The sequence below is a fragment of the Galeopterus variegatus genome, unplaced genomic scaffold (genome assembly GCF_000696425.1).
Source record: "Galeopterus variegatus unplaced genomic scaffold, G_variegatus-3.0.2 Scaffold910, whole genome shotgun sequence".
Lineage (NCBI taxonomy): Eukaryota > Metazoa > Chordata > Mammalia > Dermoptera > Cynocephalidae > Galeopterus > Galeopterus variegatus.
In genome coordinates, this window is record NW_007727021.1 from 445,406 (window position 1) to 467,902 (window position 22,497).

The 22,497-nt window shown below is 38.9% G+C and overlaps 1 protein-coding gene across 1 annotated transcript in view; it reads left to right on the forward strand.

The window, feature by feature from the left end:
- Positions 1–220: 220 nt before the first annotated feature.
- The window catches only part of LRGUK (leucine-rich repeats and guanylate kinase domain containing), a 45,780-nt gene continuing 23,503 nt past the window's right edge, over positions 221–22,497 (forward strand). The window contains exons 1-5 of the mRNA XM_008573362.1: positions 221–643; positions 7,189–7,296; positions 9,586–9,667; positions 12,980–13,080; positions 16,998–17,079. Of these exons, the coding sequence (XP_008571584.1) occupies positions 221–643; positions 7,189–7,296; positions 9,586–9,667; positions 12,980–13,080; positions 16,998–17,079 (796 nt within the window). The remainder of the gene's footprint in view (positions 644–7,188; positions 7,297–9,585; positions 9,668–12,979; positions 13,081–16,997; positions 17,080–22,497) is intronic.

The window sequence follows — 22,497 nt, forward strand, 5'->3', positions numbered from 1 at the left end:
TTAGAGACAATTCCAAAGTGCGTCTCTGCGGAAAGAGCCCTTCATGAACGAAACGGCCAGGAAGGCGCACGTGTGATCCTAGGTGGGATGAAAACGCCCTAAGACGGGCCTCGAGGTGGGGAGAAAACAGACGGCTGAAGACAAAGAAAAGGGGTGTGGAGAAAAGGGGTGATAACGAGAAGGACAAGCAAAAATACAGAACTAGAGAGAAGAATAACAGATGAGGCAGAAAAAAAGAGAAAGGGCAGGAGGCGAGCACGCGCGGAGGACTGGAGACTACAGCCCCCACAATGCCTCGCGGCGCCTCCCCGGGCGTCAGTCTCCTGGGCAACCGCTAAACAAGATGGCGACCTCCAGAAGCGATCCCCAGAAGGCGGGAGCAGCCTCTCCCCGGGGAGGCATGGGCAGTTCACGAACTAGAGCCCAGTCGATCCTGTTGTGCTCAGAAAAGGCGCGTTCGGCTTGCTGGTCTTCTTTTCCCGTGGGAAAAAGTACGTTCAACAGAGCCTCGTCCTACCTGCTCCAGCAGCTCATTCACCGCGGCCGGGAGTCGGACGCGGACGGAGACGAGGACCAGGGCGAGGGCAAGGCGGCGTCGGAAGAGTCCTCAGAGTCCGAAGAGTCCGAAATGGTGAATTTGGAGGTGTGCCCTCTCCCTCCCCGCCCCCCCGCCCCCCGCTCCCTCCTGCAGCCGCACCCCGCAGCAGCCCGAGCCTTAGCCCGCTCCTCGGGCTCCCTCGCCTTCAGGAGCACCTCTTCCCGAACGCCCCGAGGCTCCCCGCTTTTTGCTTCCCATGTCTGTTACCCCGTTTCCTCACACCCTGCCTGAAATCTTTCCAAATGTCTCCTTTGTTTTTCATTAACACATTCGATTTCTTATGAGTCAAGTTACACAGCGTCGTTCTGAAAAAAGTATCCATATATTTGTATGGGAGTTATGGCTTTAACGTGTCAAAATTATAAACTTGACAATATTGTGAATAGGCAGAGCTGGCATCCCCAGCACCTGTTCCTCTCCATCTTCCTCTAGGAAAAAAGAAAAAAAGAAGAAAAAAATTACTCTCTTGAAATAATCTTCAAAGACTAAGTGATTTAAAAATTTAGTATATTACATTCTGTTATAGTCTTCTGGCTTTGCAGCTTTTCCAAGTCACCTTTGCTCTTCGAGGCCAAACATGTTTCACTGTTATGCCTGTTGCCTTTCGCAAATTCCTTTCCTTATTTGTGTTATTTCTTCTTCTTCCCTGTCTAATCTGCAGTGTCTTTTGTTACTGACTCTACCATTAGCCCCTTATACTCTTCCCCAATTTGAATTCCCCTTCTTTTGAAATGTCCTTTGGTTCACTGTCAACATTTGGCCCATGTTTTTTCACCTTTGTCCCTCATTTTGTCTCTCCTTCCTTCTACAGGAGATAGTTATATGCTAGTTTTGCTTAAAGCTGACTACAGAAAGTTATTCTTTATTTCGTTAGTTATTACATATTTTGTTTGTCTTTGTTGATTTACTTTGCTAGCTTCAGCAGTGACTACGGCAAAACTGTAACAGTGTTTTTACAACTTTGAGATGTTTGTATGGTTTCCAGCAGCTTCCACCCCAGAGGAATTCACAAATGAACCACCCGTATACTTTATTATTCTAATTAACACATACTCTTCAGCTGTGGGGTTCATTAGTACCTTTGTTAATCTGTCTTCAGTATGCCATTAAAAAACCACAGAAGGGGTTGACTTGAATTAGTCATTCCTTTTTGGCTTGTAGGGGGTGTGTAAAAAAGTTCATTATTTCATCCATTTACATTTTAAATGTTACTATTTATTTTGTGTTCTCACATTCTATTTTGGCTTTTCATAGTATTGCATACATTTTAGTATGCTGAATAAGCAAAGAAAAGTTTTAAAAAGAAACATTTGGACATTCATGTTCAGTGATTTATTTTTTTGCAATGCTACAAAGGTCACAATAATTATTAAGTGCCTATAATACAATTAGCTGTAAGCCTCAGAAGCTCTGATGAATTTAAGGGAGGCGGTACAGACCAGCTGTTTAAACACTGCCTTTGTGATCAAAGATTTGTGTTTGAGGCTTGTTTTAGCCTTTTGTTAGTTGTGAGACCTTCAGCAAGTTACTTAACCTCTCTATGTCTCATCCATAATGTGGGAATTATAATAATACCTATCCCATAGGAGAATTGTGAGAATTAAATGAGGTCCTATATGTAGTATGCTTAGCATAATATATCTTTGATTATGTTACTAATACAAATAGTACCTTACACATTTTTATCTGCTAACTACCCATCAAGTGATTTAGTTAATTTAGCTTTCATTGAACAAACGTTTATTGAATGATTGCTGTGTAGGAAGAACTCCTTGACTATCAAGAGCAGAAGTATTTGAACCCCAATAACTGATGCATGAAAATCACTCTTTGCCAGTAAATCAATGTGGCTAATAATGCCTGCTCATGGGATAGTTAAGAACATCAAATTTAATGAGAAACTCTGTATTAAAGTTGTTAATATAGTGTTTGATACAGAATAGGCTCTCAAATTATAGATGTAATAAATAATAGCAACAGTAGTGATAGAAGATAACAGGATTGAGGACACACATGGTCCTTGTTCTCACAGGGAGATAAGACTGTAAGTCCTAGCAATTCAGCATCTGTAGTATTACATACAGTGATATGTCCAGATAACAGCTTGATTGCACAGATCATGGAGGACTCCAAGGGAATAGCCTCCTGTCTGGATGGAAAGGTGGTGTGTGGGCAGGCAGACAGAGCTTCTCCTGTGGATGAACTTTAGGTGACAGCAGAAGTAGCAGCCTGGGTAGGGGCCAGATTGTGGAGAGTTCTGTGCTGTTGTACAAACATGGACTTGAGTCTCTAAGCAGTGAGGAACTGCTCTGGTGGCCAGGTGGGATTAGATTAGAGGCAGGGAGCCCAGTGAGAAGACTCTGGTCATATTTAGGGAGGAGCAAGAAGAGTCTGGATTAAGACAGTGGCAGTGGAAATGGAAAGAAAGCTAAAGATGAAAACATACAAGGGGTCCTCAAAAACTTCATGGAAAGATTCATACCATGTTTTAATTCCATTTTTCCATAAACTTTTTGAAGTACACTTGTATTTAAAATATTTAAGATGGGACAGTTACTAGTGACTAGTAGAAGTCTAAGATGACTGTTAGGTCTATGGCATGGTCTGAGGGGATGTTAAGGTCATTGTCTACAACAGGAATCAGGGTCAGATGAGCTATGCATTAAGAAGTTGGACATAGGAACCGTATGACTGGAACTCAGGGGAAGGGCCTCAGAGTAGAAAGCTGGGGAATCATCAGCATTGGTGCTTGAGAGATCATCCAGCAAGAGAAGGGAAGGGAAGAGAAGGGAAGAGGACCGAGAACAGAGCCGTAGGGATACAGGCATCTAAGTGGTCAGCAGTTGAAGAAGGATTGGTGAAAGAAACTGGAAAGGACTGGTAAGAGAAGTAGGAGAAGAAAGAAGAGTTAGGAGACAGAGAAGCCAAAGCAAGAAAGAGTCTCAAGAGTGTGGGAAGGGGTTATGCTGCCAACAGGTTAAGTGGAGAGGTGCCTGAAAAAGTGCTCATCAGCACTGTCTACCGGAGGGTCACTGACGACCTTGGCCCACGTGGGTTTTGCTTTGTGAAGGCAGAGGCCTAACTGGAATGAGTTGAAGAGAGTGTAAGGGAGGTGCGGAAGGGGGAACCAGGGATAAAAAAGCAACTCTGCAGAGGCTTGGCTGTTAAGGGAAACTGTAGCTATAGCAAAAGGAACATGGAGGATGGAAAAGAGCCTTTTGAAGACAGAAGAGTCTCATGGGCTTGTATAGCCGGAGAAGGAAACAGTGGAGAGTGACAGGATGGAAACTGACAAAATAGGGTGAAATTGATGGTCCCTGAGCAGGGTCTCTGGGGAAAAAGAAAGGAGTGAAGCCCTGGGTAGAGAGAAGGAGCGGTCTTCCTCTGAGACCCAAGTGAGAAGCATTAGACGGTGCAGGGGGTTGACAGGGTCACTGTCTGAGAGTTTCTACTCTGCCTCGGAAGTAGAAGAGAAGGACATTTGTTGAGAGGGGGACAAAGGAGCTGATGCTGCATGGCTTGGGGAGAGTGATGCGGACCTGGACTAGCTGGGAAGGGAGCTGATGAAGAGTGGGAGACCGTCTAATAGCACCGAGGCCCAGCAGAAAGTCGACTGTACAGACATGGACAGGATGCATGGTGGTGGGGCCCTTTCTGGCCCACCTGGCAGCTCGGGGGGCAGAGAGGGTTCATTAGTTCATTTCCACCCATGCCTGAGCGCTTACCACGGCTAGGCACTGTTTTCCTCCTTCCCACTTTATGCTTCCGCCATTTAGAAGTTTCCTAGTTCCCCCAGAGGGCTGTGCTTGCCTGTGACTTTGGGATTTTGTATATGTTCCCCCCTTTGCCTGCAGTGCTACTTTTTGGCTCTCTTTTCAGGCTTCTTCTCCTTTGCCAGAATGACTCATGACTTGGGGTCTCAGCTTGACTGCTCTCTCCCCCAGGAAGCTTCTGCTAACTTCCTACTCGACCCCAACACTGGCAGATAATGGGCATCCTGCTGATAGTCAGCAGCACCCTGCTTGTCTCCACTGTAATATGAAACTCCTGAAGTTGCTTGTGGACTTGTCTGTCTCTCGGACTGAACTGTAAATCCCTTATGGGCAGGCACCATGTCTATTCCCTTATTCACCCTGTCTTCTGGGTGGCTGAAGTTGGGTGGACATCAAGTCGAAGCTGTCTGGAGTTGAGTCAGTAAGGAACGCATGTGTGGGCATGTGCTGGCAGTAGGGGTGCTGGAGGCCATCTGTAGGGATTCCGAGGCCACCCACAGTGAGGATGGGGTTTGTAAAGTTTTGAAAATTACCAAAGACCAAAAGGGGAAAGCATGATACTGCCAAATGGCAGGAACCTCAAAGGAGATGTGAGGGGATGGCTGTGCGGAGACTTGCCTTGGGGATCTGGAAAAATGCTGACAGTGTGACCCGTCTCCATGCTCCCTGTCAACAGCTACATTGAAAAACAGGCATCTGCTTACAATAAGTAAGGATGGAATGTCTTCTCATTTCTAGAAAATGGGTGTGTGTGTGTGTGTGTGTGTGTGTGTGTGTGTGTGTGTGTGTCAGACGAACTTCAGAGGTCAAAGTGGAAAGTTTCAAAGGGAAAGTAACTCTGCCCTCCCTCCTTCCCAGGACTTATATAAGAAATTGGAACCTTATTTAGAAAAATAAATATCTTTCACCCATTCTGTAAACAGGTTGATAGGTATGAATGAATGAAAGATTAAGATATGGAATTTCTGGTATCATCAATTAGTAGGAACAAATGTCATTTATTGGGAACACTAGCTGTGCTTCAAGCACTGTGCTACAAGCTTTATAGACATTTTTTTTTCATTCTCCCTAAAACATTAAAAGAAGGTATAGGGAAGGAAAGATTTTCCCTCTACCCTCCTAGCTGGGTCTATAAAATAAACTGACAGCAGGCAGATTAACAGGAAAAAAAGGTACACAAATTTATTAATTTTTAATAGTACATGTGTGGGGGCATCACAGGAAAAAATAAAAGCAAATACCCCCAAAACAGTGAAATTTAAGAGCTTATATACCGTCTTAATAGGGCAGGGGGGGGGATGTAGGCCACTTAGGGGAGAGTAAATACTTTTTGGGAAAGATGGATGGGCCCTTAGGAGAATGGATGGGAGATATGATAGTGTGTGACGAATTTTGTCTGAGTGTGGGTTGACTTCTAGTCTCTCTCCTGTGATGAGTCAATCTTCTTGAGTTGAAACTCCCGGGAAGGGGATTTATGACAATTAAGTTCCTTTTGGAAGATCTGTCTTTAAGAACACAAGGAGAGTTCAGAGAAAGGCTCTCCCTGCATTTTCTGTTTCAAATGCCATCAGCTCAAAATAATCAACATGCCAAAGCAGCCTATTTCAGGGTGGCATGTTCTGAACTACTTCAGAGGTAATAACATTTCCTATTGATAGGTGAAGAAGGTGAGGCTCAGAGATAACTTTAGCTCCCCAAAGTCAGGCAGAGCTGAGGTTCAAACCAAGCCTGCCAAATGCCAAAGCCCAGGTGCTGTCTCCGTATAGGTGGTTTTGTTTCCCTGGATTAGTGGAAATTTGTGGGGAAAGAAACTCTTCACAGTAGAACAAGCCTACCAAATATATGTCCTCTGCACCAACAGCCTGAGCAGCCTTGTGGCTTCCTGTATTACTATAGAAAACCTGGAAAGAGTATTTTACCACTGCAATCCTTCTGTCAGTCATGGTTGGTTCTATCGGTGTGACTGATGTGATGACTGTGTTCTGTGTCCTCTTGTTGATGTCATTGTTAATTTTGGTCATTATGGAGTTGAAGGCAGCACAAACATAACACTGTCCCACCTGTTATCACTTCTGTCTGTCATTATTAGGGAAAGGGCATATTGAGCTGCCATTTGTCCATGGGATGTCTACAGACCAAAGGCCAACTTCTGTATGGAAATGATTATCACCCTTTTAGTAAATGTTGTAAATTGCATGAAGCCAGCAAAACTAGCCAATAGGAAGCAAACCAAGGACCTGTTTTCTCCAGGAAGAATAGCAGATTTAATTGCCTTAATTTGCTGTCCTTTGGGGTGTGGGCAAGCAGTCAAGGGCAGTGGTTAGAACTGCCCTGCGGTCAGACAGATGCAGGTGTTCATTCCGGCACTTGTGTGGTTTCAGGCAAGTCAGCCCAGCAACCTGACTTTCTTCTTTTGTAAAATGGAGATAAGAACCTAGCTCAGGGCCATCAGAAGGATTCAGTGAGTTGATCACTGAGAGCTTTTAGCACAGCTCCTGGAATCGAGAAGCCCTCCGTGATGGTAGCTACCCACACTAATACTGACGCTTTTACTGCTACCTCGTTCACTCAACTTTGAATACGTCATGCAAGCAACCACCTGAAAAACCAGTGGCAATAGAAATGTTGATTTGATATATATTTAATTTTACATAATAGGTATGTATTCTAAACTCAGAATTTTCTTTGGGGATGGTAAATTTTGGAGGGCTTAGCTCCTGGGTGTATAATCTATTAAGTGCTGGACATGACAAGGTGGGCTGTTTCTTTTCTAATGGGAGTCCTTTTTTTGTCCACCTGTCTGATTTTTTTTTGCAGGAGGAATTTGATGGGGTCCTAAGAGAGGAGGCCGTGGCCAAGGCACTCCACCAGTTGGGGCGCTCAGGTCCTGGGACTGAGCAGGTTTACCTCAGTCTAACTTTATCAGTGAGTATGACAGGAACATCACTGGCTGGTGACATCCTGACATTGACTAGACCATATCCATTTGCTCTGGTACTCATAGCTTTTGTGGTGGCAGCAAATCTCAGGGTCCTCAGTTTGATGGAGACTGGTGATTAAGGGATATTTATATAAATATTAGACTTCAAAGAGCCCTGGCCAGTCCAATAATCAGCTCCCCAAATTCCTTTGTTTTCATTCTCCTCACACTCTATTTCTTTCATCTTAAGTTGTCTATATTACAGTAATCAATGCTTTCTTTCCAGAAGGTTGAATTTGATTCTGTAAAAGCAATCAAAAACTCTTTTAAGAATTTTCTCTCTGATCAGTAGAAGAACTAAAATTTTTACCTAAATGCGAGGGAACAAAGTATTTTGATATTGACTTTTCCCCTCTGAGTATGTCAAGAAATAAGTAGCTTTGAGCTATATCTTACTTTCCAAAAGATACCTGTCATTAAAGAAAAAAGTCTATTGTTATTCATCAGTTTTCAAGATTCCAATACGAGTCACAGAGTGGTACAAAATCGTGGCTGCTGTTTTATTATGAGAGGCTGTAAGAGCAGACTAGTCAGAGTACTTCAGCTTCTTTCCCCATTTTGTTTCTCTATAGTCCTAGAAAAATAATTTCACTTTTTTTGCTTCCTTATACTGTAGAGCATGAAATGTTTCTTGGAGATTCATAGAATAAATGTGGATACATAATTTTAAAAAGTACATTAAAATTTTACCATAGCATCAGGATGTGGCTAAAGTGTATATAATTCATCACAAGACTTTTCTGATGTGGATTTGAATTAGTAAACTATTCAAGAAATGTTAAGCTGTTTTCACCTATGCTGGTTCGGTGGCACGTCCTTTGAGGTCAGCGTATGAAGGCTCTAATCTTTTACTATTTTCACTTTATAACATTTTATAGATGACTCAACCAGTCAGGCAATAACATACAGGAAGCAGCCTGTGTGCATTGCACTATGTTAGACCTCGGGATGGTATGTAATTCCAGCAGCCAAAACGTTCCTGCACAAGTCCCTTTCAATCAATATTCTCCTTACGTATGTAGTGCTATGCCTGAAATTGATCTACCAAAAAAAGCAATCTTTTAAATCTTATTTCAGCTAGATGGACTGAAGCTTAACTTATTTTGCCCCTGACCTCCTTACATTTGAGATATTACATGGTGAATTACTTTGCCTTAATAATCTGTCTTACTGAATACACTTTCTAAGGTCGCCCACGTTTAGTGATTCTTTTCCCCCTTACATCTTCCTTATGTTACAGTTTAGTTTTGCTTTCTCTGATTACTTGTGTACATATCTTTTCTCCTACCAAAGTCATACGTTTCTTAAGGACACAGTGTAGCTCTGTTCTGTCATTGTATTTCTCATCACGCCAAGCACAATGCCTTATTCATAGGAGGTATTTAGCAAGTGTGTATTTATTAATGTTCTAGCAGCCTTCATTAAACAATCATCATTATTCTATATGAGAACTTGTTTCTAATGACTCTTCATTGGTTGGCTTTTTCTGACATAACAGCATAAATCAGTAATATGTCTCGTTCCATGGGACCAAATTCCCCCATAACCACATTTGAAGTTCACTAGAAGCAAGGTCTTTTGGAAAGAATATTGGGCAAGGATTCAGGAGATTTGGATACTGCTTCATTACTAACCTGCTCTGTGACTCCAGGGTTCCTACATGTGGCTCTGTGCCTCATACTCCTCATCTCTACATTGGGAATAAGCCACCCTACAGGTTTCATAGGTGCATTTGATTAGATGAGATTATTGTGAAGGAGCTTTGAAAATAAATCCCGTGAAAATATGGGTGGTGTTATCAATGATCTCCTGATTAGGTGTGCACTCTGAAAAAATTCATTTAAATTCTAGGCATTTGCTTTTTCTTTCATTCTACTAGATAAAACCTTTGTCTTTATTGCTATTATGTGTTGTTGTTTTTAATATAAAACTCTGCTCTAAAGGTCTTTAGAACACTGCTTTAATTTGCCTTTTCATGTTGTATTTGTTCTTGCTAACAGCACTAGTTTCCTAAGCTTCTTTCTTCAGAGGAATGCATTTTTCTCAGGGAGTCCATAGTCTGTTTTGAGATCCTATTAGTAGCAGGTTTCAGATTTTGTTCTCTCACTTCTTCTATACTTTTGAGAGAAAGTCTGGCTTGCTTTCCGTCACTATTATTTCTGGATGTTGCAAGAAGACTGAACACACTAACCTGTTGAAGCAATATTAAAGTCTTTTACCTTTTGTTTTCTCAGGGTTGTGATTTAATTGACATTAGCATTCTCTGTGGATATGTTCACCTACAGAAGTTGGATCTTTCGGTAAATAAAATTGAAGGTATGTAATGGTCATTTTAGTAGATCGATCTCTGAGTTATTTCGGAATGCAGATGTTGCAGTGTGTAATACAGTTTAATATCCTCAAACTTGGTGTATGTGATCAGTGGATCAATTTACAAACTGGTCCTTTGCTTTCTGTACAAAAGGCACCAATGAATGATGAGTCATTGGCACAGGTCTGCAAAATTATGACATGGTTGAGATGCACTCCGTGATAGTTGAGTATGAGATGCAATGTTTGCTTCATTTTTTTCTTTTAAGATCTATTTTACTTCTTCAATACTTCCTGAACGTTTAACAATTCCCTTTTCTTTCCTTCTATTCAGTGCACGTGAATTAGTCCTTTTTTTCCACTTTAATGGATTCTTTTCTATATTTTGCTTTTGCATTTACATTTTAATCCTGGCTAGCTACTTCTGTTCTCACTATTTGAGCACCAGGGCTTCGTGCATTTACTTGTCCGCCTCTTTTTGCTGTCTCTGTGTGTTTAGTTGATTCTTACAACTCTAACCGCCATTTGTAGTTCTATATTTTCCACTTTAATGGATTCTTTTCTATATTTTGCTTTTGCATTTACATTTTAATCCTGGCTGTCTACTTCTATTCTCACTATTTGAGCACCAGGGCTTCGTGCATTTACTTGTCTCCCTCTTTTTGCTGTCTCTGTGTGTTTAGTTGATTCTTACAACTCTAACCGCCATTTGTAGTTCTATATATGTTCACATTTAATGAAATTAGTCTTACGATTGTCACATTTCCTTCAAAGCTTGATCCTTGTTTCTAATTTTCTTACCTTATTTGAAGTTAACAGTGTATAATATTTTCTTTAGACTTCTAGGGAAGTAAGCAAATCATTCTTTCTGAACTTTCTCCGCTGATAATCTTTCTACTTACTAGTTTTGCCTACCTTTTTAAATGAAAATTAAGTGTTGCTGATATCATCTTCTCTGCCTTATTTTCTGATGTTTCCCCTCATATGACTCTAATAATTAAAATTCACACTTTTCAATGGGTAAGAAATATTCTAGTCTTTTAATTCTTAAAATTCTACTGTTTTGAGAGACTTTTTATTATTTTTTTCTAGTTTTATAAAACGTTGTTATAGAAAATTACAAACATGTCCGCAAATAGAATATCAGAATGAATATTTGGGTTCAACAATTATCAGCCCATAGCCAATCTTGTTTCAGCTATACCTCCCTGTACCCTTTCCCCAGGGTTACTTTAAAGCATATCCCAGATTATCATATAATCAGTGAGACTTTTTTAGTGTTAACTGGAAGGAGTGCTCTACCCACATCTCCAAGCTTGGTTTCATCTAGTGGATAAGAAATTGCCAAGTGTGGGGGAGGCTTCAACAATGCTTAGTGCTAACAACAAGAAAAAAGACCTGGCTTCATATCCTTGCCACTTGAGCAGGGAATCCACAGCGGCAATGGAAGCTTTCCTCTTCGGCCAGATTAGTCTTCATTAATCTTGTATGGCCCATTTCATTAATTCATAAGTGCTTGAGAGCCTACTGTGTGTAAGGTATGGTGTGTTTTTCATGTACGCCAAATTTCAACTTGCATCAGAATTACCTGGGGGCCTATTGAAACAGATTGCTGGACCCCAACCTCAGAGTTTCTCATTCAGTCGATCGGGGGTGGGGCCTTATAATTTGCATTTTGAGTAAGTTTCCAGGTGAGACTGATGCTACTGGTGAGAACCACTGATGTGGACACGAGGAGTTCCTGCCATCTGGTGGACAAAGAGGTCACTGCACTGAATAGGGAGTTCAGGGGCCTGCTGGAATTAGAAGTCCAGCAACCCAAACCATGGATTTTGTCTGTCAGAATGATTTGAACACATTGGCTATCTATAAAGTGTGAAGAGCACTCACCATCTCTTTGTCTCTCTCTGAGTCCCAGCTGCTGCTTCTGCTTCAAGACAGAAAAGATCAGCTCCAGGGCGCCCGCAGGCCAGTGGAAGTTAGTACTGTTGAGACCTCTACTGACAGATGTGTAGCTGAGTGCAGAAGCGACAAATAGATACAAATCCTAAGACAATCGCAGTTTCCTCTCACAGGCAACCTTCCCTGATTCGCTCATTCCCAATGGATTGTCTCTCCTAGATCTGTTCCCATTTACTAAAGAAGTGTGTGGTTTAGTCTAGAGGAATGAAGTCGGAATTGGTAGGGGTCTTCTGGCTTCAGTGACCCTTGAGAAGGAAAGATGCTAGGAGGTCCCCTCACATTGCCTGTCCCACCCACTCCAGGGCAGGGTCCCCCACTGCTCCGGCTTGCTCCCCTCTCCTGGTCTGCATGTGTCTGTGCCAGATGGTAAAATGTGGGAGCACTTTGCTTGGCTTTGGTTGTAGGGGCTCCATTCTCTCACTAGGGGCCATCCTCTGAGGGGTTGTAACAGCTCCTTCTATGACCTAGAATGAGAAGAGACGGGGAGACGCTGTTATGTTACTGTTTTCAGGTGGAGAAATGAATTACTAGTAGAGACAGGGCTGTAACCCTTACTGTGTGATTCTTCCTGATCCCTTCCCTAATTCATCCTGTTACCCTGACGTGCATCCACTGGAAAGTGGCAGGAAAGCAAAACAATATTTCACAACTTTTATGGTGTATATGTAATTTCATTAGGAGTATCCTTTATTAGCAAATAGTCCTTTACTTAGTATGTATTAGAGGTTCAGAATACTTGCTTGGGATAAAATGCAAAATTCAGATGTGCTTTTGAACTCTAAGTTAGAGTCAAAGTAAAATAACAGCAATGACTTAAATCACTTCAAATAATTAATGAGATTTAAGATTAAGTCCAACTAAAACAAAATTTAATTTATAACAAAGAGAATTCCCTAATTGTGGCATTTTCAGTCTTTCTGAAAAGACCTAATTTAGTAATTTAGGGGCTAATTATCAAGAGGATTATCTAAGGCTTTAGTTTCTCATCCTTTTCTCTAAGGCTGGGAGTTTTTGAAGCATTTGGCTGTTAGCAGATCATAGGAGAGAGTGAGTTGGAGAGAGTGGCCTCATGGATGAGGCCTCTGCCACTTTTTTCCCTGACTGCCTGGGAAATAAGGGGTGGAAAGGGCCCTGGGAGAGAAGGTTAAATTATTGGCTCATAAAGAGATTGCCACACTTTTTTGTGTGTATTTTATACACTAACAATTTTATTCATTTCACTTATATGGAATAATTAAGACGTGCTTGCAACTGGCATCATTAAAAATATATTCTGATATAACATATGCTGTTTTTAATGACTTTGTCTAATAATTATGTTGACTTACCTTATTCTGTATCTGTTTTTCCCCCTAGATTTGTCTTGTGTGAGTTATATGCCTTATCTTCTAGAACTTAATGCTTCTCAAAATAAACTGACTACATTCTTCAATTTCAAGCCACCCAAAAATCTCAAGGTAGACTTTATCAATACGCTAATTACATATTTTAAATGGTTTGCAAAGGACATTCAATAAGTAAAATAGCACGAAAATAGAAAATTCAGAGAGAATAACTTGTAGGAGTACATAGTGTAAGTGTCTGGAATAAAATAAAAAAGGATTTGTGTCTCATTTATTTTGGAAAAAGAAGATGCTTTGTCAATGGATAGTCTTTTTAAGAAGCTTTGCTAAAAACCTCGTGTTCAAACCAAGGAACCAGCTTCCTTCTGTTCTCCTCTTTCCCTCAATTAAATAGTAGTTGTTACTGCATTTTATTTTGGAAAAAGAAGATGCTTTGTCAATGGATAGTCTTTTTAAGAAGCTTTGCTAAAACCTCGTGTTCAAACCAAGGAACCAGCTTCCTTCTGTTCTCCTCTTTCCCTCAATTAAATAGTAGTTGTTACTGCATTTTTTTTTTTGTTATAGCAGAACAATTTTATCTGAAAATTTTTATCTCTGAAAAATCTGTAAGAATTTCCTAGGGGCCCAAACTGCCCTCTTATTTATCCAACCTTTCCTTTTTTTAGAGAAGAAAGCTTTAGATTTCCATTCTTGCTTCTCTGTGCTTGCTTTTGCATTTCTGAAGCAAAAATAAACTCTCTGTGGACAGTAGTTTAAAGAACAGTTCATTATGCTATAGAGTGGCATGTCATCTGCTTAAATGTGTGCCCAAATTGCCCATGTTCTTGTGAAAATGAGATTCTGACCTAGTATGTCTGGGGTGGGGCCTGAGCCTGTGATTTCTCACAGACTTCTGGGTGATGTCCTTGCTGCTGGTCCATGGACCCTTCTTAAGTAGGGAGGTCATGGAGTCAGGCTTCCCAAACTTTCTGCACATTGGAATCATCTGGGGGGGTTTTATAAGAACTACTGATGCCTGGCAGAGATTCTGATTTAAGTAGTTCAAGGTAAGGCCTGGGCTTTGGACCTTTTAAAAGACCCTCAGGTGTCTCTGATGAGCTGATAAATTTGGGAACCATTGCCACAGAGCTTGTGATTAGTGTTCATCTATTGGACTCAAGTATTTAATAAAAAAAAGTTACTTTAAGGAATGGCCATCAACCAGGTAACAGGTAAGCAATTTACTAGAGATGTGTGACTCATCTAAATAATTAAGAATTGATATTTACGAAATGGGGAAATATATTTTATTTACCAAGGAATAAAACTGCAAGTCAAAGCTTGCTAAGAGCGTCTTACCCTTGAAAACCTAAGATAGTCATTCTCATAAATGTAGGCTTATTCAAAATTCTAGAACCAGAAGAGAGGTTCTGTTTTAATTAACTCCTTTCTTCAAATTTACTGAAACCTGTGCCCTATTTAAGTTCAGTATTTGAAAATCCAGATATGGTCATAAGGAAAATTAGTAATTATTTATTGCACAAAAATTATGCCCTTTTTTATCTATTAGTTTTATTTTATTTACAAACCAAATTAACTTAGATCCAAAGTGTTCTACTGAGGCTTGCATGAATATAAAAATCTGTTTGAAATCAAGAATCTGATATTCCCCATACTGACAGTGGGATGCCTTCTTAATTTTTCTTCTGTTGTTTCGCATTTTTCTATTTTTATCAGTAGTGTGTTTTTTCCCTTTGCAATTATAGTTATTGCCAGGGTGACATTCTTTTGTCGTATTTGTCCTCAGTGTGGGGCTGCATGGCGTCAGGTTATCAGGAATTGGATTTGCAGAGCTGTTTCGATTCTCTTCTGCTGTCCCATTCGCCTTGCCCTCAGCAGGGAAATCACTCAGTGTAACAGTGTGACCCCTGTCCTGGGAAAAACTTCCTTGGAGTTTCTTCCGTTCACACACTACCTTGCCGCCTCCAATAGAAACCCACAAACGAACAAAAACAAAATCATATACCTCATCTTTAAGGTTCTGAGCTCCTGGAAAATTAAGAGCAAACACATTGGTAACTTTAGAGAAGTGCTTTCTAAGTGCCAGACTGCCTCAGTGAGGGTTTTCTACCCTAGGTGGGCTCTCTGTGGACCTGGGAAGGGATGATTGAGTCCTTCCGGCATTTTCGATGCATTATCTTGTTTAATCCTCCAGAATAAATCTGTGAGGTAGCTGGTACTGTCCCATTTTACAGATGATGACACTGAAGCACAGGACAGTTAAGTAACTTAACCTTTGCTGCGAGGTAGTGGAACTGAGATTGAACCCAACGTCTGAGACCCCAAAGCCTGTACCATTCCAGAAAGTTGGGCTTGTGTACTGTACTATGTCCTGCCCTCTTGAGAAGCTCTAATTCCTTTTCATTTTATATCTATGAGTCTTGCACCACCAACCGGAGAGAGTGTGCATTTCCTAAAAAGCAGGGGCTTGTGTTTGCACTGTTTGTACTTTTTAGAATGCTTTTGCTCTTAGTGGGTGACAAATGTTAACTTGATTGGTTGGGTAGTCAAAGCAACATCATAAGCTTTTTAAGGTCTCTTGACAAACCTAATATCATAGATACATAGAGGGCATAGTATTGTCAGATAGCCCTGATGGAGGTGTAGTTAGACAGAGAGTGTGCTATGGCATGAGAATGGAAGGCATTGATGAGAAAGTGTCAATTATAAGCAAGCCCATGGAATGAGAGTTTATTTCTAGTCCATTATTATTACATAGAAGAAAAAAGTACTCCATATACATTATGCCAGACTGATTATGTCATAGTATGCATTTTATATAGCTGTCATTTGTAAATATATGAATTTTGTCTTCTGATCTTTTTGCTTAGCACTATTTTATTTGCACATTTCTATTTCTCCATGTGGCTTACAAACTTGTATTTTACTGACTATGTAGTGCTGTTCCTATATTGTAATTGACTTAACCAGGTCTCTACTCTTACCACTTGGAGTTGTTTCTAAATTTTTTTGAGTATTTAGTGTATAAAGTCTTTAGTATTTAGCATATTGTTAAAATAATCTTAATATTTTGGGGGTAGAGTCACTGTTTTAAAGGGCACAAGAAGGTAAGAGTGCTGGTTATTTTATAATTGCTTGATAGTTTTCCAGAAAAGGATAACAATGTGCCAGGTAAGTTAGCAATACACAGTTTCAAAAAACTTGGGGTTTTCTTTTTCTTTTTTTTTTTTAAGTTTTTTTCTTTAGTCCTTTGCCAGTAGGTAAATAATTAAACAAAGTTATTTAATGTTGTTTTTTAGTCTCACATTTTTGACTAAAAACCACAGATGTTGCTGAAAATGCTTTTCTAAAATAGTCCATTTTAAGAAAAGATGTAAAGTTGAAGAGGTGTGGGATGAATAAGAAAGACTATTCTGGCATTTGGGGGGTGACATGGGAGGATATATTGAGATAGGAGTAGAGAAGGCAGAGAAAAGGGACACAAGATAGGCATATAAACTAAGGAAAACAGGTGAAAAGATGTAAAGTTGAAGAGGTGTGGGATGAATAAGAAAGACTATTCTGGCATTTGGGGGTGACATGGGAGGATATATTGAGATAGGAGTAGAGAAGGCAGAGAAAAGGGACACAAGATAGGCATATAAACTAAGGAAAACAGGTTATGGTGCATTAGAACAAATGAAAGAAATGGTGGTAAGTAAGGATGAAATTGAGGTAAATCCTGAAGGAAGACCAAGAAAGTTTAAAATAAATGCTGAAAATGGAAAAAGTAGCTGCAGGAATTGAAAGCATTTAGGTTGTGGGGATGTCCCTGTGGGGCCACAAGGAAGGGGTCTCCTATTCAGTATCCCTCAAAGTGGACAGACAAGGATCCCAGTTAGAAAATGATTAAAGATAGATGTATGTTTTAGCCTAAGTGAACTTTCATAACAAATTATAACCCTACATCCAGAAATACCATCTTCTTGCGTAATTAATTATTGTGAATATGAATGAAAAAGTATAATGTATTGTTCTCTTTTTCTCACCAGAAGGTGGATTTTTCCTGCAACCGAATTTCTGAAATGTGTGATTTGTCACCATACCATGCTCTCACTAAACTAATTTTGGACAGTATCCTTTGAATGTATAGAGGGGAAAATTAAAGAATTAAACTTAAAGGGTACACATTAAAGAGGGTGCGTGGATTATATGAAACAGTACTAGGTAAGCAATTTACTAGAGATGTGTGACTCATCTAAATAATTAAGAACTGATATTCACAAAATGAAGAAAGATGTTTTATTTACCAAGGAATAAAACTGCAAGTCAAAGCTTGCCAAGAGCATCTTACCTCTGAAAATCTAAGTAAGATAGTCATTCTTCTGATAAGTGTAGGCTTATTCAAAATTCTGGAACCAGAAAATTAATTCCTTTCTTCAAATTTACTTAAACCTATGCCCTATTTAATATAAATTCAGTATTTGAAAATCCAGATATGGTCATAAGGAAAATTAGTAATTATTTATTTTACAAAAGAATTCACAGTGCGTTCCTTTAAATAGCAAGCCTTTCTAGTGTATTTAAAATAGATTTTGTTAAAAAAGCAACTTTTGATTTGCAACCAACTTCAGGAACACATCCGTTGCGTGAATCAGGCTCCCATGCAAACAGAGCACCTACTTTAAAGTCAGCTTGCTCCAACTTCTAGAGCATGGGAGGTTAATTGGGGAATCTGTGAGTTTAATGAGCTTGTGTCTCTTCCTTACACTAGAGACTAATGTTCACTGGGTGATAGGGGAGCAGCGCCTTCTCTTTCTTGGTATCCTTCTAACCCCCTGAGGATTTTTCAGAGCAGAATGGAGAATGAATTGATTGCCCCTGGGTGCCTCATTCCAGGGATGTGGCAACAGATAGTACACACTATGTTTGTCATAAGGCTGAGATGTGGAGAGAGCGGAAGGTATGTTTTCTTGAACATATGTCTTGTAGAAAAACTCTTTATTCATATATGATGGAAAGCCTAGAACATAGCACCACTCCTTTTAGACCTTGTGTCTAGAAGTCAGCTGCCCCTAAATGCCTGCCAGCCAGAAGGGGTTCAGCCGCCAGAGTCCCTTCTGATCATTGAGGGTACCCAGAAAGAGGATGTTAACATGGCAAACAGAGATGGAGAGCTCTGTCTCCCAGGAAGACATTCTTCATGTGTAGCATGTAATCATCAAAGAAAATGATTTGGTATTTTGGACTCAAAATGGAGATACAGTTTAAAACATTTCTATAATGAGAGTCTTACTTTATATAAATTTAGCTTTCCATGTAAAAAATTATGTGACATTGTAAATGTCAGATATCTTGAAGAAAGGAATCAGGGGTTTTTTTTTTTGTTGTTGTTGTTGTTTTTTACCTTGATGTTAGATGTAGCATTTAAGTCTTGTCAGTAAAGTATAAAAAGCTGTAATTATTACATCAGAACCAATTGAAATTCAGAACATGGGTATATATAATTAGAGTGTAACATGGCACCATTTCTCACCTGCATTTTTTAAAATGCAAAGACAAGTAGCCAAGACAAACTATCCTTCATATACTATTAAATATATCTCTTTTGTTCCGTTCAAGCATATCATATTGTGCATGATGTAGGTGGTGGAGTTTTACAAGTTTTTCTGGATAGCTGAAAGCAAAAACATATCTGAGAAGATTATAAATTAATCTCTTTCGGAGTAAAAAGGCACTAGATTAGATTTTTTTTTTTTTTGAAAAGACTAAACTTTAATTGAAATCAGAAAGATAACAGAATTTTAAAACAGCTTTTATGCCGGTATATTTAAAAACTTAGATGAAATGAATAAATTTCTAGAAAAATATTATGTAACAAAACACTGATTTGGAAATAGAAACACTGAGCAGTCCTGTAATTATAAAAGTAATTCATTACAAGTTAAAATGAACTAAATTAAAAAATCTTCCTACAAAATACAACAAACCCAAACTTTCAAGAACAGACCTTCTAATAATGAACAAATTATTTCAAACATTAAAAATAGAAGGCATATTTACAATTCATTCTATTGAGGTTACTTTGACATTCAAGCCAGTCAAGGAACAGTAAAAAAAAGGGTGATGATTGGCTTGTCTCACTCATGATGTAGATGTCACCATCCTAAACAAAATATTAGCAACTGAATCTGGCAATGTATTAAAAAGATAGTGTACTGTGACCAAGTTGGGTTTTTTTAAGGAATGTAAAGATAGTTTAATATTAGAAAATCTATAAATATCATTAACTACATTAACAGATTAAAGGAAATAAACCTTATGATTAATACATACAGAAACTCAATAGACATAGAAAATTTCATAAAACCCTGTATTTACAATAAAAACTCTCAGTAGACTCAATAGGGATATTCACAACTTGATAAATGATGTCTACAAAAATGTTTGAGACAAACTTTGTCCTGACTGGGGACATGTTCTGAGCATTCTCCTTTAACATCAGGAACAAGGCAAGGGTACCTGCCATCTTCTGCCCGTCATTGTTTTGGAGTTCTTAGCCAGCACCATAACATGAGAAAGCAATTAGAGATATAAAGATTGGCAAGGAAAAAATGAAAGTTATTTTTTGCAAAAAATATATTTATCTACAGAGAATATAAAAAAGAACTTGCAATAAACTACTAGAAATAATAGAGTTTTGAGAGTTCAACAAGGTGGCTGGATATGACTTCAATAAACAGAAATCAATTGCATTCCTCTGCACCAGAAGCAAACAATTAGAAAACTCAACTTTAAAAAGATGCCTTTTACAAGAGCAACAAAAATGAATCTTATTAAAGATGAATAAGACCTGTGGGGGGAACGTAAAACTTTATTGAAGAATATTAAAGACCTAACTAAAGAGAAATATATCCCATGTCCCTGGGTAAGAAAATAGGCAAAGATGTGAAAAACGATTTTATGTAAAATAGATAAGAATAATAAACACATGGAGAAATGTCAACCTCGTTTATAGTCAGAGAAATGCAACTCAAGACCACATGAGATTCTGTATTATAGCCATTCAGTTGACAAAATTTAAGAAACCTAAAAATACCAAGCGTTGGAGAACATATTGATCAAGAGGATCTCTTTTTACCTTTGTGTTTGTGGGCATGAAATTAGCTCACATTTTAGAAAACAATTTTGTATTGTCTTGTAAAGTTGAATATTCAAATTCACTGTGACCTAGTATTTTCTACATATGGAAAGTAGAGCATATATGTACCTGGAGGTTTGTATAAGAATGTTTATAGCAGTTTTAGTTAGGATAGCAAAACATTGGATTGGTAAGAGACTGCATAAGTAACGATAAACTCATTTTCTACATATGGAAAGTAGAGCATATATGTACCTGGAGGTTTGTATAAGAATGTTTATAGTAGTTTTAGTTAGGATAGCAAAACATTGGATTGGTAAGAGACTGCATAAGTAACGATAAACTCGCACAGCGGCATATCGTACAGTAGTGAAAATGAATGAAATATGCAGCAATGGGATGAACCTTAATAAAAGTAAATACAATTTAGGTATAAAACTAAAGGAGGAAGGGAAGAGGAAAGCATTCTGCATAGTGATTATCTTGAGAGGGACACAAGGATTCGACAGCACAGGTGTACAGGAGTAGATTTAAGTTGTTGCTAATGTTCTACTTCTTGGGCTGGGGTGGGACATAGTTTCAAGAACATTCATTATATTTTTAAAAGTAAATAACAGCAGGCCATCTGTGGGCCAATGATGAATCTATGGGCCAATGATAAACTTAACTCAGTTCTATGTAAAAGTTTAAAAACCTGAATTTTTTATTAATTTCTTTGAAAACGATTATATAAAAAAAACCAAGTCAGTTAATCAAGCTAATAATACTGGCAATGTGATTATAGTAGATTGAGGAGTTAACTATAAAATATCAGTTTCTTATTTTATTATGCTATTTTATCCTTCCACATGTGGATAACTGACTAATTGATAAGCATTCTAAACTGCAAGATTATAAGCTTTGCCAAGATTAAGTAAATGTATTTGTTCATAAAAATGCAGCTTATTCTTTACCTATAAACATTGACTGTAAACTGCAAGATTATAAGCTTTGCCAAGATTAAGTAAATGTATTTGTTCATAAAAATGCAGTTTATTCTTTACCTATAAACATTGACTGGTTTATTAGGATTTTATAATTAGAATCATGGAATTTAAAAAATGATTCATAGAATCTTAAATCTAGGCAGGATTTTAGAGACTATCTAGTGCTAACCATTACTTTATGTGTTTCGTGGAGGAGCCTGAGACTCAGGTAGGTTCAGTGACTTGCCTGAGAATATTTGTTAAATGTTTGAACTGAGAACAGTCTTCTGAATTCCATTGTTTCTTCCCGTGTTGCAATTCTTTGAGTAATTACTATTTTGATCACACAGCCATGTAAACTGTATGCATGTTTTATTTCTTAGAGAGACTCACTCCCATAGTGAAGAACATTTTTCACTGGTAAAGTGATACAGATCTTTCAGGATTGGTTTTGATTAAAGCCATCACTGCGGCTCTCTCCTCTAAGAGAACTGTGATGGATTTCCTACTTATTTCTCAGTAACTTTTCTGTACACCCGAACTGTATTTTGTGATTGTAGACAAATGAGTAAGACTGAATACTGAACTAGTGAATCATTCATGTCAAGCATTGTGAACTACTGACAGCGTCACCCAAACATAAAAATATATTGTCGGGCTTTTCCCTAGTTGTAAAGTTATGCCTAAGTGCCACAGGGTTACTTCATTCACTTTCCATAAGGATCTAAAATTCCACTGTAAAAGATTTATTCACAGAATCATAAAACTTTAAAGCTGGAATCCAATATGATGATTTTAAGTTCTTTGAGCCTCTTTCTCCTGATAGTGGCCTTCTAAAATTAAAATACACCTAAGAGGATTATCCCAGTAAGCTAATTCATTGTAACAGTTTAATGACTTAACAGATATTGTTTCTTCTTATCAGGAAGTCCCAAGACCTATCGAAGAACATGAAAGAATAATGTTAGGAGGGACAAGTAACATTTCGTGGAGGACCTTAAAATAAGAAAATGCAAGACTGGGGGGATCAAACTGTGGACTCAGAGCTGTGTGTGGCCCAGTCCTGCATATGGGCTGTTCTTGCTGGAGGTCACCCCTGAGGTGGCTGTGGGAGTAAGGGGCGAGTGGGGTGTGTGCCACTGTAAAAAGTGCTCTTTATTCAAGAACCTCATGAATTTATAGTGCCTGAAATTCCTTCAAATTTAAAGGGGAGTAAAGAGCTGGGAAATAGGAGAAGACAATTTTTCTGAAATGAGCATATTTCTCGACAGAGATGTTCAGACAATTCTGCACCCTTCACCCCAGCGCTGAGTGACAGCAATGGTATCTGCAGAAGCCATGGCTATGACTGCAGTGTGGCCTCTGCATTCCTCCTCCTTTTTGTCCTTGCAATACTAATTTCAGAAAACTAGAGAGTGAGCTGGATGCACCAACGGAACCGCGGTT